The 17,377-nt window shown below is 36.2% G+C and overlaps 3 protein-coding genes and 1 non-coding gene across 22 annotated transcripts in view; all 4 read left to right on the top strand.

Moving 5' to 3' along the window:
- pHCl-1 (pH-sensitive chloride channel 1) overlaps positions 1–4,271 on the top strand; it is a 50,452-nt gene extending 46,181 nt beyond the window's left edge. For 7 of the 16 annotated variants that reach the window (NM_001259853.1, NM_001259852.1, NM_001038934.4 and 4 more), the window contains 3 exons: positions 152–154; positions 600–710; positions 951–1,532. In NM_001259853.1, coding sequence (NP_001246782.1) covers positions 152–154; positions 600–710; positions 951–1,097 — 261 coding nt within the window. In that variant the 3' untranslated portion in view covers positions 1,098–1,532. Of the gene's footprint in view, positions 1–151; positions 711–950 lie in introns of all 16 variants that reach the window. The other 9 variants (NM_001274966.1, NM_001370024.1, NM_001274965.1 and 6 more) reach the window with 5 other exon arrangements.
- Positions 4,272–8,786: 4,515 nt separating this feature from the next.
- meru lies at positions 8,787–15,076 on the top strand. Of its 3 annotated transcripts, none has more exons than NM_168635.3 (5): positions 8,787–9,305; positions 11,720–12,117; positions 12,853–13,012; positions 13,195–13,340; positions 14,097–15,076. In NM_168635.3, exons 2-5 carry the CDS (start codon positions 11,764–11,766, stop codon positions 15,009–15,011), a joined length of 1,575 nt encoding a protein of 524 aa, NP_730077.1. In that variant the 5' UTR covers positions 8,787–9,305; positions 11,720–11,763; the 3' UTR covers positions 15,012–15,076. The 3 variants fall into 3 exon arrangements, with proteins under 3 accessions (NP_730077.1, NP_001246779.1, NP_001246780.1); NM_001259850.3 differs by having other exon boundaries at positions 9,102–9,305; NM_001259851.3 differs by lacking the exon at positions 13,195–13,340 and having other exon boundaries at positions 9,102–9,305.
- On the top strand, positions 9,354–9,443 carry mir-263b (mir-263b stem loop). Its single transcript, NR_048279.1, has one exon. It is a non-coding gene; the product is annotated as a mir-263b precursor RNA (primary transcript).
- Positions 15,077–15,366: 290 nt separating the features above from the next.
- Positions 15,367–17,156, top strand: CG15715 (uncharacterized protein). 2 transcript variants are annotated; one of them, NM_001259849.3, is made up of 4 exons: positions 15,367–15,592; positions 15,721–15,757; positions 15,920–16,069; positions 16,601–17,156. In NM_001259849.3, exons 3-4 carry the CDS (start codon positions 15,926–15,928, stop codon positions 16,688–16,690), a joined length of 234 nt encoding a protein of 77 aa, NP_001246778.1. In that variant the 5' UTR covers positions 15,367–15,592; positions 15,721–15,757; positions 15,920–15,925; the 3' UTR covers positions 16,691–17,156. The 2 variants fall into 2 exon arrangements, with proteins under 2 accessions (NP_001246778.1, NP_648808.1); NM_140551.3 differs by lacking the exon at positions 15,721–15,757 and having other exon boundaries at positions 16,601–16,959.
- The last annotated feature ends 221 nt before the right edge of the window (positions 17,157–17,377 follow it).

Raw genomic sequence — 17,377 nt, 5'->3', positions numbered from 1 at the left:
ATTTGAGAAAAATTCAATAAATATAATTAAATGCGCTGTGGTTATAAATAGAAAAAAAACCGTGTATTAAAATAAAATTTGATCTCTTTTGCTCTTTCAACTGCTGCCTTTGACATAAATACAATAAAAATAATGAATTAATTAAAAAAAGCCCGTAAGTATGCCGTGACCTAATAATATTAATTATTTTTTAAATAATTTCTGTAGTTAAATTTGTAAAAGCATTCCAAAGCGCTTTCGTAAAAAATTTCGTAGTGTTAAATTTCGATTTTTGTGCCACATGTCAAATAACTTTTAATAAATCAAATATTTTTCTACCTTTTTTCATATATTTTTAACATACTTATACGCTTTTTGCTGGGTTTTTGCAAAAACGAAATGCAAACAACCAAAATATAACCAAACTGCAACCGCCAAACCAATTTTACGTTTTTTTTTTCGTATGCGTATGCGTATGTGTGTGTATGTACATATGTGTAAATAACTCCTTTTTCACCACTTGTATTTAACTTGTAAAATTGCCAACTTGTTTGCCAACCACCACCATGGTCCAATCAAAATTAACAAATAAGTTTTTTAAATTTACCGCCGTCTATCAGGGCGAAAAGCGTCAAAACGCCGGGGCACCGAACGAAATTGTGGCATGCACCACCTGCGGCGGCAGCAACAGTCCGTGCACCCATTCGGCAAATAATGGATGTGCCACGGAGGTGAGAATATATACTTATACATTTATATAACTGAATCTGAAAATAAGTTTCGTCAAAAAACAAAAATACAACTTAATCCACAATTGTGGTCTATAAGTAAGCAACTGTAATAAAATGTTGCCAATTGCAATTAAATAGTACAACATTTTTTGTTCAAGGGAGATGTATTCTTAGAAAAGAAACTTATTTTCAGAGTCTGAATATAAAACATATATTTACGATTTTCCATTTTATTCACAGACCTGCTTCGTTCAAGTGCGGAAAAAGGAGCCACCTCATCCGATTCGAGTGGCCAAGACGATCGATGTCATCGCTAGAATTACATTTCCAACTGCTTATGCCATTTTTCTGATATTCTTCTTTGTACACTATAAAGGATTTTCGTAAAATTAAGCAAAAAAAACACTACAAGTAAAGCATAAACATACATACATATATAGATACTTGAACACGCTAAATTGCCGAAGCAAAGCCAGCAAATTCGTAATGTAATTCGTAGAGAAACATGCAGACCGACATGAGAACTCGTTTGCTAAATTCTAGGGCCTTGCAAAGTCATCTAATTTTAATGGAACAAAGGGAAACACAAAGTACATCTAATTATTCATTAATGATTATTTAAATGGCAACAACATGACAAAACCAGTGATAAAAACGTCAAAATGAAAACATTAGTTTAAACTGAGTTGTTAATGGGGAAAAAAGAAAAATGAATAAGTTGTTAATAATTAATATTTACGAAAGTTAAATTTATGCAAATGAGCAAACATACGAATGAAACATTTTCGACTGCCTTTTTTAAAAATAGTAGACAAACAAACCAAAAAAGCAACAAAAAAAGAACTTTAAATTAAATTTGCAAATTTTTGCATATGCTCGAAAATGCATTAGTTAATTATACCAACCAAAGAAACACTGTCTAGCAATTGTAATATATAATATTTAAACAATTTAATAAGCAAACAAATTAATGCTGAAAGTACCAAAAAAGAACACGATCCAAGAAGATAAAAAGACCTAGCCTATAACTATGAAATATGAAACGCAAACCAAACAGCTTTAAGGCTTTACCTATTTGAGTAGTCGAAATGATGCAAACCTGTTTATACACACATATATACATAGATGTTATATATTTACAAACAGATCTAGTCGAATATTATGAAATTAAAACCCAGTTTTGTTCAATTCAATTCGATGAGTTGAGATGCCTCCGCATATGTCAAAGATTATGAAACAAAACACACACAAATTGTTACTCATCACACAGATTTTTACGTTACGCTTTATTGTATATACTATTGATTTAATGTTTATTTAAACTCTGTTTATTTTTTTCAATAAATGTTCGATATATAAACCAGCCTTGATTTTAACGCATCGCATAAATTCACGGAAATGAAACCGCCGCAAAGTAGACCACAATTAAAGCTTTCCTAAACTAAGATTCGGGTGAAATAAAATAAAATCGCATGAAATAAACACATTTTATAATTATAGAAGGTAACAATGAAAAATAGTTTACACAAAACAAATTTGTACACCTTCAGAGATTCATTCATTTCATTTGATCCATCAACGCCTTTTTAAGTAGCAGCAGGAATTGCCTAAAAACTTTTATTAAAATACATATCAAAGCTCATAGAAGAAACATAAACGAAGCTAACTAAAATATTTACAAAAAAATATATGACACGAATCTTTATGAAACTCTCATAAGTAGCTATGAAGTATATGCCAACCCAACTATAAACTCACAAAACTAACACCCAAGTATTTTAGATAAAATGTATGTCCACAAATGCTGGCAAGCGTTTGTTGGCCAACAAAGAAATAAATATAAAACCCAAAAAAGCACGATCTAATTCAAAAAAAAAAAAAAAACTTAAACCAAACCTAAACCAAATTTAAACCTTGTGATAATGAACACAAACAAAAATCCTAAATTTAAAAACAAACCTTTGCATACGAAGTTTTATTGCAATTAATTGAGAGCAGGTTATTGAGGGCCACGGTTACCAATTGTTTAAATAATATTACCTATATAGAACACAATATGCGTATACACGAAATGCTTTTTGCAAATAAATACATTTATGAATTTAGAGATTTGTAGATTTTTGGGAAATTTTCTTTTCGCCATTTTGCAAGCTCTTCGCAGTTAATTCTCATTTAGCAAAAAAAAAATATATTTAACTAAATAGCAACTACGAGATGGAAAACCCAAAGACAAGGACAATCTTTTTGCAATTTACAAAAACGAAAAAGTTAATCTGAGTAAAAGGAAATGCTAGGTCATCTTTCAAACAAGCAATGCCGAATAATTCAGAATCCTTTTTGTATAATTAGCTGCTTATATAGAACACAAAAAAAAACTGAACTCCAAATTCATCGCGTCCAATGACAAATGTTTTTGTTGCGCAAATATAGTCAAGGGTAAGAAATGTGAGTGGAATTTGCTGAATATGTGGCCAATATAAGGAATGTACAAATTAAATACGATAAAGATGGACCCTAAGAAACTATTATTCGATTCGTTCTTTGAACAGCTTAACCATGTAACTCCGTTAAATGTTAGTTAGCAATCGATTTGAGTGAAGGTGCCTTCTTTGAGAGAATTAAAAACTTATTGATTGCGTAGATGGTTTCAGGCGAAACACAGTTTTTGTTATTACGAATGGAAACCCGACGAATGTATGTATGTGCCCTATAAGGATTTCTGTTTGGGATTGTTTTTAACTCCTTACAAGCTAAACTGCTGATAAAATGAAGTAGAAGCTAATCCAAAGACCAGTAACATTACAAAAAATGTATTTAAATAGATCTAAAGCAAAGCCATAAAAGTTCACACTTGAAAAAGCATTAATGAAATTAGCAAACAAGAAAATTCTAAAAAAAAAGAGATTTGAAACGCATCATGAAAATCTGTTACATTTTATCATATTTGATGGGTGCAAAACGCAGTTAAAAACACTTTTTAAATTGTCATTACTCCAAAGCTTTATAATTTGTAAATGCTATAAACGAAATGTAAATACTAATGTATCAAGACAGTTAGCAGTTAATTCATTTTATCGAATAACTTTAAACTAATTTCTTTATAAACAATATTTGCTAAAACCATGACAGTCCAACTGAACTGTTTGCTAGAGATTTGTTAAAAAATTATATATCTGAAATACGTTTAGAAAAGAAAAAAAAAAAGTTAAGCCATTGGGACAATTTGTGTTGCCCAATTTATTTCACATACGAGTAGATTTCTTAAAGATCAATTACAAAAAACCGAAGTCCCCACAATGCTACCAAACGTAATAATTATAATAACAACTTTTTTATAATGCACAATATTGAGCATAATAAAACCGATTTATTAACAATGCATTCCCAAAACGAACATCATGTAAATACACCAAATACATAAAACAACTCAAAAACTAGTTATAAACGAGTAAATATTTGAAAAAAAAAAAAACGATAAATTGGAAAACAACAAACGAACAACCAGAAAACTAATAAACAAAGCAGCTTCGCATTAATAAAGATCGTCTCAATCAGAAAACGAAAACAATTATTAAATAAAATTGAAATAATCGGACTTTTTATTGGGCTGCGAAAGCTGTGATTGGGTGAAAAGCTATAAAAATATTGTAGAAAATGTATCTTAAGCATACAAAATTAAAAGAATAGTATGATTTTGTATCTGAATATGTTTTTTCTTATATATCGCGTTATAGATTATTTCCAGGTGACTTCTTTTAAATGGAAATTGGCTGTTCCCAGAACAAATGATTCATCAATCAAATTTCATCTATAATCGTAGCAAAATGATTTTAGATTGCCATCTCTACCTTTTTATGGAGTGGATATATCTTAAACAACAACAAGGCATAAATATGAAAAAAGGCGCGCTGCGTTTTCAGGTCAATGCACACGAGCCACAAAATGCAGTCGCAGTTGCCGTTAAGACGGGACTACCCCTAAAATCGAGCACCACACGTAGGAAACAACCTGCCCATCGAATGACAACTGAATGCGCTGGGGCTGCAACTGTCCCTGCACTGAAAAAAAATACTCAAACTGATCTATACGAGGTCAGAAAACTAAAATTTAAAAATGGTTTGTAACACTTTCAGATATACTAAGAATTTAATTTTTAATAAAATATTAACAATGTATTTGCGTCCAGGTGCAAAGTGTGTATCACAAATATCGCGCTTGTAGAATTTATAAAATCATAAAGTGTCATATTTAAATCTTTACCATCTTTACACGATAAATAAAAAACTTGCTTAAAACTGAGTCAAACTTTACTTGAGAAGATTGCTTTGTTTGCCACTACTACTTTCCTATATTTCTCCTCTATTTTCCCCTTCGAATTTCTCCCAGTGTATTTATCGTTTCTGACTGGTTGGCAGATCTCAGAGCCCGCCCTTGCCAGATAAACCAGCAAACAGGTTCGGCGAAAAGGTTCCAACTCGGAACCGGCGAACGAGGACAAGTGTTTTGACCCGCGCAACAGCTTCCTTCCGCCCTGTTCGAATTGCAACTGTGTGTGCACTTTAAAATATAATATATATAATATATTTAAAAAAAATTGTATATAATTATTTATAACAAGTTCTTACTATGCCTTTTTTGGTAAATACTCGTATACTCATTAAATCGTGTTTCTGTATCATATATCATGTATTGTATCTATTGTTGGGGATGTTTGATAATATAATTTCCAGTGTATTCGTTTGAGTTCAACTGGGATCGGGAGTGCCTCGCTTCGCTGACTTGTGCACCTGCAACAGCAGCCGGCGATGATGGCACGCGGTAAAGGTAAAGGTAGAGGCCGAGGTAAGAGCAAAGGTATAGGACACAACCCCTGGGGATGGGGCCAAGTTCTACCTGGATGCAGTTGGCCGTTTGTCGTCTGCCGGTTGCCACTTGTAATTATTTTGTGCCTCTGCAAGTAAGTGGCCAAAAAAAAAGGTAACAATCTCCCCTCTTTGGGACTCGATGCAAACGAATTATATTCGTTTCGCTGGCGGTAAAATACGTTACAATTTGTGGAGGGTGTGGATTCGATCGAACACATGTGAATTGATCTTAGGAAGAAATATTTATGTCAGGGTCAGTCTTTGGAGAAGAACATGTGTGTGTTAGGCCATGACAACGATCGGAATGCCAGAAAACAGCTGATGCTGCTTACATAAATTATATGATAGATTGTTCGGTTCTTATAATCCCGTATGAAAAGTGCCTAGAAAGTAGGAATCATTTACTTCTCATTTAAAAAACATAATATCAATTGATGTACTAATAATACAATGAAGGTGTATGCTTATGCTGTCATATAATATTATACAGAAATAAAAGTTCTTAATAATAATTCAAGATAGCTTATATCTACATGGTTGTTTTAAGGACACCCTTTATGGAACTCAATGCCCAATGACAACTGACCCTGTATGGCTAACCTGCAATCTCTGCTCAACAATCAACAATAAAACTCAATCATTGCTTGAGCACTAAACTCGACTACAATGAACTTGGGTGCCGAGTGGCTGGTACACCCCTGTCATTAGGAAATTTCCATATATGCGACACATGCAACGCCAGACAGCACCCCTCTTCTCTTCCCCCACGCAAATACCCCCCCCCCCTTTTTTTGGGCGCCCCCATGCCCCGCTGACACGTGGCGCCAGGCAATTGCATGCAAGTCCAACTAACACTCCGAATGGACAGAAAGAACTTGCCAAATTAGGAAGCAAAGGCGACGGGGGCGTGGCAATTAGTCGCTTCAGGTGGCCAAGAAAAATCCAAATAAAATTTAATAACCACCAGGAAATGTTCCCACACTAAAAAGAAAAGTGCTGGAATAGTAGTATTGTAGTAATAATGCCCCCGGAGAGCTGCTGGTGCCATTATAAGGATATTACGAGCCCTATGTTTGTTTATTCCCAAACACAAAGCTATGCCGTGAAGTAGCTGAACCGCATCGGTAAAGTTAGCCACCCTGGAAAGTAACCCCTAGTCGCAGAGTTAGTACAGCCTGACCCGCTCCATGTCCAAATCAATCATTTACATAATCGCTATAGCCACATTTGCTTTTCGAAATTTCACGCGCTTTTTCCTTGGAAATGAACAGGTTGCGTGGTTTTAATTGTTTCTATTTTCCCCCCTTTCAGGGTTTTGGGCCTAACCACTCCACCCCTAACCAACCCCATTCGAATGCAATTGCCTGAGCATTACGAAGCAAAGTTGTAGTGACTTGCAAGGTGGGGCAATTTGTCATATTACACAGATAAGTTGGCACCTGCCATCAACTTCGCTAGAGGTGGTATAATTTCAGCTTGTATTCAATCGATTCCTAATGAGCTTGAACATTATTGAATATTTGTATTGCCCAATCCTAATGAGTCGAATGGAAATTATTGGGTGGCTAAGCAAAGCAGTTGGAACCAAGGTAAATATACACCAAGTTCATTCGAAGATCGATCGGATTGAGTGTAATGCATTTCGAAGAAATATTGTGTCTCGCAATTTGTATGGATTTTGACTTATGAAGACCTCTATTTTCATTGACATTATAATCTTAACTCATAACTAAGTAATTCAATTATAAATATTATGCAGTTCTTTCATTTGCCAAAGGGTAACATATATATCATTTATAATTACATTAAACCAAAGAAAAAACCGATCAAAATAATACATCTATATGAAAGTATAATCTCCAATAAAAGGATTACTTATCGAACTATTTCCACAAGCGTGGCTTTTACTTTCTCATTCATAGAGATACAAAAGCCAGTCGCTAGAACCATTAGCACTACTTCTTAGATAGCATTGGGCTAACCCCTCCCAAATTTGATTCCATATATTTTTACTCCCAGCCTAAGTTTTTTGATCCTGACCGAAAAAAGTCTGTTAGCAACAAATGTACAACGAAAGGAATACAGAAAAAAAAATTGAATCGAAAAGCAAATGCTACCCATTAACAATAAAATACACAGCGAAAAAACAGTGGGGGTGGCAAATAGGCTGGTCGAAGAGTGGGCGAAATGGATTGGGGGGGATAAAAACAAGGCAGAAATTCGTTTTTTATGTACCGCGAGTTTTTTATAGTTTGTTGTTGCTGCTGTTGTTGGTGGCACGTTATCAACAATCTCGTTTTACCAAATAACGCAAAGTGCGCGTCATGGCATTGGTGCACTGCAAAAAACATTGCTTTATTGTAATTAGCATAACCCATTCATAAAATCTATATCTATTTGAAATAATATATGTAAATAAGGGGTTTTTTTATGGTGTGTATTAAAAATATTGTCATATTTAAGCGAATGTAAATTTAAATTTAAATTATCAGAATACTAAGATGCGCATTTAATATTAAAATAAAAGTATCTGAAAGAATGCAATAGACTAAAAGCGGATTAATCACTAAAGAAAGGAAAGTTAACTTGAAGTATTTCGATAAAAACTTTTTAACAGTTCCCACAAAAAAATATATTACTGAAAATCATAGTAGGTAGGAAGTAGGAGCAGTGTTAAGATCACAATGACAGCAAATATTTTTCCCAGTGCATTTCTGGCTGGTGCTGATGGTGGTTCCTAGTGTTTCCTGGTGTTTCCTGGTGTTGGTGGTGCTGTTGGCGGGCAGCACACGCTACAGTTCGCTTATGGAACGGCTCAAACTGCATTAAAGAGCGAAGGGAGTGGTCGTGGTAGTAGTTGGTAGTGGTAGTGGTAGATGGTAATGACAGTGGTATTGGTATTGGTCCTGGCCGAAAGAGAGTAGTTCTAGAAGGCTAGGGCTAGTGGAAATTGGTAGGAACACTCCGACGTATATAGCGTATTATATTTTTTTACTCAGTTTCGGTGGTGGCTGGTGGTTGGCCAAAAGACGGTGGCAGGATGACGATGATGATGACGACAGCAGGGGCAGGGAACCTACCCTCGGATCGGGCGCTCTCTCTTTCTTTCCTGCCCCTTCCCTTCCCGCAACGCCAGGTGTGTCGGTGTGTCGGTGTGCGTTCCTGCGAGCTGCTCGCACCGTTTTTGCTTTAAAGTTTTGTGTGGTAGCAAATAAAATTTTAGTTAGTCACTTGCCGTCGTCAAGGATACGCCGTTCAGTTATTTGTTGTGCAACGTTGTTCCTGGCAACCACGAGTCCTCGGGCAGCAAGGACCTGTGCCGCTTCGGAACGAAAGGCTTTCAGTGCCAGGCTCGAATCGAGTGCTAGCGACAGGGACAGCAACATTAGCACCTGTCTAGATCTAGAAACCTTTTTATATACTCGTTTATTATCCGGCCGGTAGGCGGCAGCGCTGCCAACTGCGCAGTCAACGTCGACGTCGCTGCCTAGCTCACCTTACATAGCCGCAAATTCAAATTTGAACTTCAGTCAAGTGTCAAAGCTCAAAGGATTAGCATGTCCTTGCAGCTGCAGCTGCAGTGTGAACCAGTGAAGACCACTGAAAAATACAATCTTCAGAACCAAATTACTCACTAGCTTGCCAAAAAGTGAAGAAACACGGCCAAAAGCCGAAAAGGATCAACCTGAAAAGTGCTGACAACTGCCAGATTTGGAGAAACTATCTAAAGGTAAGCGATCTCAGGTGATCCAGCGATCCAGAGCTGTAGCTCTTCAATTTGCTGACTTTGAGTCTTGGCACTGGGAGAATTCACAGTTGACTTTATTATTCTGTGGTTCTGCGGGTGCCAAAACTTAAAAACCGGCTTTGTACAACGATTTCTAAGCCATTACAATTTGAACAAAATAAAATAAGTAGAGCGTTCTTAGGTTTATAAGGAGTATATGGATATAGATCAGTATATATCAGTATCAGATCAGTATATCTATATGTATATAGATCAGTTGTTCGAATTAACGAAAAACGTTGTAGGAAAGTAAAGCCCCAAAAAAGATCTAAAAAATGTATTAATAAAATAATAATAATATATAATAATATATAATATATATATATATATATATATATATATATTATATAATATAATACAATAATATATAATAATAATATATATATAATATATAATATATACCCCATTTAACTTGTTTTTTTTTCATTTAAGACTTCTAGGCCAATCTTAACGATTGAAAGAGTTTTCATTAAGCTTTAGAAACAACCTAAAACCCCTATATATACTATTCTTCCTATGTCCAGTAACAGATCGACTGAAATAAAAGTCAAATCTGTTTACATATTTAATTGAAAAGTAGTTTCCCTAAGCCAAAAATAATTTTTTCTTATCCAAGTTTGGACAATACATTATCAAATCACAGCCATAGCTATATTACTCATACGCCACCGGTACCAACCCCATTGAACTGCCAACGTCACGACAGCGTTGGTTCCTCTACTTTCATTTTAGAATCCAATGCGCAGTACCAAAACAAAATTAATTTCCATCCAACACGCAACGAAAAAATCGAGTAGGATTTCAGGGGAGCAATTAATTTGGGCCGGGCTAAAATTGTTAAAGACTTAAAAATACATAAAAAAAAAACAATGCCCAGAGTGAGACACAATCGCTGGCTAAACTTTAGAGACATTGAACTTTCGGGGGTCAAAAGTATTTCTCAACTTGGCCAACTGCCCTCTCATAAATGTATTATGAGGGGAGGCAGTCAAGCCCCCTCTCAAAACAATTAAGTGCAATGCAAAGGGCGTGTCAGAGTTCAGTAATTGACCTCACCAATGGAAATTTACATTTGAACTTATCTTGATTGGAAATTACATTTTTAAATGTACACTGTACATGTCCAGATGTCCAGCGTAATCAAAGGCAGCCCCCGTTCAAGGATATCTAGTGGCAGGACTATTGGCCCAGGTGGAAATCCTTTTGCAAATTGCTTCACTCATAACTCATTTCTCTAATAGAAACGGGGGCGTGGCCCATCGCTAACGGCACCTGTCCAGAGAGCAAATAAATATTTGATGAGGGAATTCTGAAAACTTCTGTAAATTCCGATTCAATTGTAGTTTTGAGCACAAATAAGCTCCTTGGGGAGCTTACCTTAGTTGTAGTTCTTTAAATAATTTTTGAAATTAAATTAATTGGTGAGCAGTTAAAATGAATTTCGGAACTTTTAATCTCGATATCATAAAAGATCTAAATACTCATTGTAATTGAATTAGTTGGAATGGAATTTGGGAACATTCATTCTAAAATTAAACAGGATAACATGATCGTATATATTTAATTTATATTTTAACCTTTTGCATTGCAAGGACTATTCTATCTCCCGTAAAAACAAAGCAATTTCAGCACTTATATTTTAGAAAATTGCTAGCCAAAAATATTTCAGCACCCTAACCGCCGTCAATCTATATAATTTGAGTTCCTTCGCTGCATTTTCCGGCGGCATAAATTAGCATTAATTCATAAGTCAGTAGTCAGGCCACCAATTGCAATCCAAAAAAAAAAAAAAAGAAAATGAAGCAGAAAGGAAAATGTTTTTCGGCTGGAAAAGCGAATTTGCATACAAACTGCAATGTTCGTACAACGCCCCCCGAACAACAAATTATGTGTGGGGGGCCCACAGGGGCCGTGAAATGGTGAATAGGGTCCTAGTAGGCCTCGTAGGATTCCGATGGCTTCACTTGGGTTTGTGGCAGTGGCGAATGGTGGATTGAATGGGGGGGGAATGGTGCGACAGCCTAAACGCCGGCAATGTTCCTGAATAATGGGCCACCGGCGCCAACTGACGTTGGTAGGCAATTTTCTAGGAATCTAGATGGGTTTGCGTCGTGTGTCTATGGTGAGGTGCAACTCTATACATATACATATGTATGTGTACTATATGTACCATATAGGTGCACATGTTGTGCGGCAAAGGGCTACTGCATAATTTATTTAATCGCGGGCAACAAATCTAAATTGATCGTTAGGCGTAGGCGAACGAACAGCCAGCTGAACCAACAAAATGTCTAACAAGGATATTGCATGTTCTCTATATGTATTAAACTATTTTTTCCACCGCTTTTCCATTGCAGTGCCAATTAGCCAGAGAGGTTTTTCAAAAGGCGGTCAAAGGAATATGGCGCCCCAACAACAGAACTCCACATTCATCGATGATAATCTGGACAGCTGTCCATCGCTATTGAATCTACCCGAAAGTCCCATTCTTCCGCCGCGACGATGTCAAAATCAAGACACCAACAATAATAATAATAATAATAAGCAGGCTGCATTCGAGGAGCGTTTGGTGGATGAATCGCCATCGGTGGGGGAGCCACCATTAGCACCACCCATACCTCTGGCCATACCCATGGCACCAGCACCACCACATCGGCAAGCATGCAAAAATAAACACGGCAGGGAAAACGGAAACGCTGGCCAGGCCAGTCGTCGCCACCGTTCCATTTCCCTCTATGGCGTTAATAGCACTGTGGTAAGTGCCTCCTCCTCCTGCTCCTGGTCCTCCGGCTCCTTTGGCCACTCACCACCCCACTCCAGTCCCCGCCCCTGATTTTCGGTTGCGCCAGCATTTCCACTGAAATAAAACAAATCATCTAATTGGGTGGGCAGTCACTGGCGGTAGTCATATGCTTATGTGGATAGGGTTATACTTACATATAAGCGTGTGTGAAACTTCGATAGTGCGTCTGTTACTCAAGAAATTGATTGCAACCTTGCGTTTTCGTAAGAATCGAAAGGAGACTTAACTTAATTCTTTAGATATTATCTAATGGTTCTGGTAATGGGCTTAGAACTCAAAAGGGAGTCGTTTATTGAACAGGATAACATTTAATGGACTTGCTTATAAATAAATAAGATAAAAATGAGATTTAACTCAATATTACCATTTAATTATATTGGCTTAGTAGGAAAATATATAGAGCTTCCACCAAAATATAATCAAATCTAAATAATTCCTTGAGCACTTTCATATCTATCCAATATAGAAAGTTAGTACAGGTAGATTTCAATACAGTTGATTGACTATTATTATGAGTATTATTCTTTAGGAGTTTACCTTAAATTTATATTACCTTACTATAAAGAAATTCTTTGAAAATTTCCCTTGCTTCTAAAACCCATACCCCATCTTACAACTCATTCCTAAAAACCTGGCAATCCTCTTAATCGATCTACATACTCCTCTGTTCTTCTGGCAACCCTTCAGGAGCAAGGCCACAAGGAAATACCCATCTGGATGGACGACGGAGAGGCTCGTTACGTATCCGGAGTGACGAACAAGACGACGTGCGATGACATAATCAAGGCGCTGATTGATGACGAACTGCGAAACGGCAATGGATTCTACTGCGGCAATAATCCGAAAGGTAGGTTAATAATAATAATTCCCAGGCGATCCTGTCGTGACTGCTACTTTTTTTTTTATACATCACAATTTGGCTTTTTATTTATTTATGCTCCTTATTTACAATTTCTTTTATTTTCTCTCATTTTGCGTTTCGTTCCGTTTCATTCAATTTTCCCGTTTTCCGCACGTTGGAAAAACAAGATGGCGGCCAGAGGAAAACGGCAGCAGCATCGCGTGACTACAGCGATTACATTATAACGGAAAGTTGGGGCGGAATAGAGCGGTGCTATGATGGCAACATGGCCATTTTGCCCGTTTGGCGCGCTTGGAGCCGTGTACACAATGAGGTAATGGCAACGGTCGGTGGACCAGGGGAATCCCACCTGGCGTGCAGAAAGAAAAGGAACAAAATAAAACAGAAACACCAGCGAACGGGGCCCGAAAGCACAAAAAAAAAAACCAAAAGTCTACAGTGATTGCATAATAAGCGCTTTTTTCCTGGCGCCACACGCAAGCCAAGAAATTCATGTCGTTCTCGAAAACCCATTCCATACGTTCTCTATATCCCCCTTTCAAAGTCACACCCGCGCCTATTATATATGTACATATGTATATATATATGTACATATATAGTACCACTCGCATTTGACTTATGCTTTGGCTTTTCGTATTTATTTGTTTATGACGCACAGAGTGAAATCAATTTGCTTATTGATTTTTATATCAAAGTTCATGTTTTCGTTTTGGTCTAATTATGTTGTAAATGTTTTATGACCCCAACCATTAGCAATGGGAATAATGTTATTCGAGGAAAAGGAACTCCTAATTGTTATTTGATGATCTTATCCAGTTAATGGATGGAAAGGGTTAAAAACAAGCGCCAAGGTAGTTTTATTGTTAGAGATGTATTAATGACAATATAATCATAAAGTGGGATATTTAGTTTTACCTTGTTTTGTATAAATAAAAAAATAGTCAATTTGTGGCGTAAATAAGAACAATATACAGTGAGGAGTAAAACATGGTCAAGAAGTCATAAACTTTTAAGTTTTTAACGAACTTCAATTCATTAATAAATAATTATTTCTCCTGTTTTTTTACAGCTCCGCATCTCCTTAAAACATCGTGATAGTTTCAGAGATCCCCTTGCCATGCAATTAGTGCCCCATTCACAATCAGCCACGGGATTTTCGATGTACAAGTGGCTCAAGAAGCTATTGCATCTGAAAAAGGGTAAAAAGACGCCACCAAAACCCACAAAAACGCCTCCAAAAGTGCCGAACAAATTAAAGGAGAAGAGAGTGCACGGCCAAAAGCAAACGATGACCAATGACTTGGTGCTGGTTATAATGCCAGACCAACTGTATAGGGGTACCGAAAACACTGCCAAATCCAAACTTTATAAACTGGCCGAGAATCGCGTCAGCAAGCAGCGTCATCGAAGAAGAAGTCGTCACGAGATAACCAAAGCCTCGGTTGAAACATTTAGAACAGCGATTCCCAGCGAATGCAATAACAACAACTACAATGTTAATAACTGCATAAGGAGGCGAAAGGATAAGCCCTTGCGAAATAGTGTACGATATAAGTTGGCATCTCTTCATGCCGATATGAATGTTCGCTATGAAAAGGAACACGCTCTAACACGTCAGCTATCGGAAATGTGCCGACTGTACCGATTGCAGAACGAACGGTACAAGGGACCGGAAATGGAGCTATCGGTCGGGCAGTTGCAACAAAATATCGAAGCCTATGCCGAGGACATTATTAAAACTGAACACGAACTTCTCGAATTGAAAAATGAAATTAAACATGATATATCGCTGATTAATAACTTAAAGCGTCTGACGTTGGAGGAATCGGAGGCAGATGCCGCCTGTAAAAAAGGCGCAGCAAAAATAACACATCCCTTACAGGAAAATGAAAATACCCCTCAAGTTGCTAAAAATACGCAGGAAATGCAGTTTGTTGATAATATTTACGAGTTTTGCGATAATAATGCCAGTATGCTGGTGTAATTGCAATTATTTGTAACTTGTTAAGTTTTCTACCAAAATAAATATACATTTTGTATAAGCATTATAAATTAAGACTTTTTAATGGTTGTGTTTTTGAAAGACTTGTTAATGATTAATGATTTCAAATTACTTAATAATACAAGTTTTAAATAATTTTAAAACGGTAGTGTGTTTTTAGGGAACAAACTTATTGAACTATCTACTTTACTATTTCACTATCATAAACGTTCAATAACCATATGAATAATCTTAATCTTAAATTCTTAAAACTCCCAACTGTTAAAATGACAGTTTTTTTCGATTTATGCGTGAGTACCGTTAAGGGGTTTGAGTCAGGGTAAGTGTCAATCAAAGACTCAAACCCACATATGTTTCTGGACAAACATTTTGGATACATTTGAACTCTGGTCCCATTCAATCCTGGCAGAAAACAAAACCCATCAAATTAAAAGTATTTTAAGAAAAGTTGTCAATAATTTCGGGTAGCAAATCACTACTTACTTTACAACGAGTTTTGCTCAAATTCGAAGCTGCATCACCTGCATTTAGGACAGCCAAACAAATTTAATCGTCTTAATTAGGTAAGTTCAATGGTGGCTCGCAGAACGTGGTCGCAATCCACATTTTCAGTAGTGGTGGTGGTGATTTGTTGTTGCAGTACAGTAACGCAACGGATTTGATTAAAACATTATTAATATCTTATCGATAGACGTGCACAGATCCAGCAAAATCCTCTCTGGTGACTGGTAATTCCTGCTATTACTTTTTGAGTGGGTGGGGATAAAAAGTGAAAGCTACTGCGCTTCTGCCGCCTTTGTTGCAAATCCCGTTTGGGCCACAGATGATTAATGACCTTTTTGCAATCCACTCGTACTAACCCTTCTATTTGCATTCGAATTTGCATGCAGCAAGCAATGGCACGTGGACACCAGAAGATCCAGTCGCAGGCGAAGGCCTCCGAGAAGCAGGCCAAACTAAAGAAGCAACAAGGACACAGTGCCAACGACCAGAAGAAGGCGGCCCAAAAGGCACTTGTCTATGTGTGCGCCGTTTGCAAGGTGAGCCAGCTACAGTGAAGCCTCTGTAAAGCGAACAAACTAGAGTTTGAAAGTGCCTATTGCATTTCATCCAGAAGGTTAACTTCTGTATGATGGAGTTATTAGTCAACTCAAATAATAACAAAATGTAGTGCTCCTTAAAACTATCATAATCAGAAACACTTTTACTTGTGATATTGTTTTAACACTAGTTTCCGCTCTTACCCATGTTTTTGAGTGTATAAAAAAAAAGTATTTCAATTTATATGCACTTCCTACTTTATTAACATTAACTGCTTTTACTTGTTGTCGTAAGTAATTCAAATTAATTTAATTGAACATGAATATTTACCAATATCAAATGAATATGTTTGTCCAACGTTATCTTAAATTAAGTGATGACCAAGCACTGCTGATATTTGATTACTTTAAATGATAACATATTGATATACGATCACTGTTTTCAAGTTGCTATATTTGCACCCCTAGTTCCTTTATGTATGTGGATAACAATTTGGGTGAAAACCTAATCGAATCTCGCCTCCATTTCAGTCGCAAATGCCCGATCCCAAGACGTATAAACAGCACTTCGAGAACAAGCATCCCAAGAACGACATACCCGAGGAGCTGAAGGAGGTCTGATGATCGTTTCACTTTAAGCTGAACGAGATGGACGAGTTGCCTACCAGTACGAAACATTTGCAACAATAAATTTGCATCAGCCCTAAGAAGAAAGCCCACAATCAAGCCGAAGCCAAGAGGATGGATAATAGTCGTAATAATAATATACAAATGCCAGTTTTTTCGTATACACACTGCTGAATTTTGGTTTTGTTTTATACATTGAAATTAACACAGTATGCGATTGTTCGATGTGTGGCTAAACCAATACAAAGACACCTACCTACCTTAAAAAATGAATAGAAATTGTTTAATTTTGATATTTATTGCCTAAGCCACAGGAAGATATCTAAAACACCATAAATACTCTGAGCTCCGTTTTGGATTTTTGTTTACACGTGAAAGTTTTATACGAATTATGCCACAAATGAAAGAAAATAAATCTTTTTGTACTATAACTAATTTATGTAATTGACAATTTATAAATAAAAATGTTAAAATTATATAATTTGTTATAATATAATAATTTATTTAAATATTATTTTAGATGTGCTTTTAGTTTAAGATAAAAATAATACTTTTTCGGGGGAGTAGGTAATATTTTTAAATTACGAACATATAACAAATACTTTTTTATTTTATTACGAAAAATAAAAATGTTGAAATGCTTAAAAATTATACAAATAATTAGAAATAGGAAAATTTATT

This window comes from Drosophila melanogaster, chromosome 3L (genome assembly GCF_000001215.4).
Source record: "Drosophila melanogaster chromosome 3L".
Classification (NCBI taxonomy): domain Eukaryota; kingdom Metazoa; phylum Arthropoda; class Insecta; order Diptera; family Drosophilidae; genus Drosophila; species Drosophila melanogaster.
The sequence above is the reverse complement of the archived record's forward strand: the minus strand, read 5'-3'. Positions and strand labels throughout refer to the sequence as shown.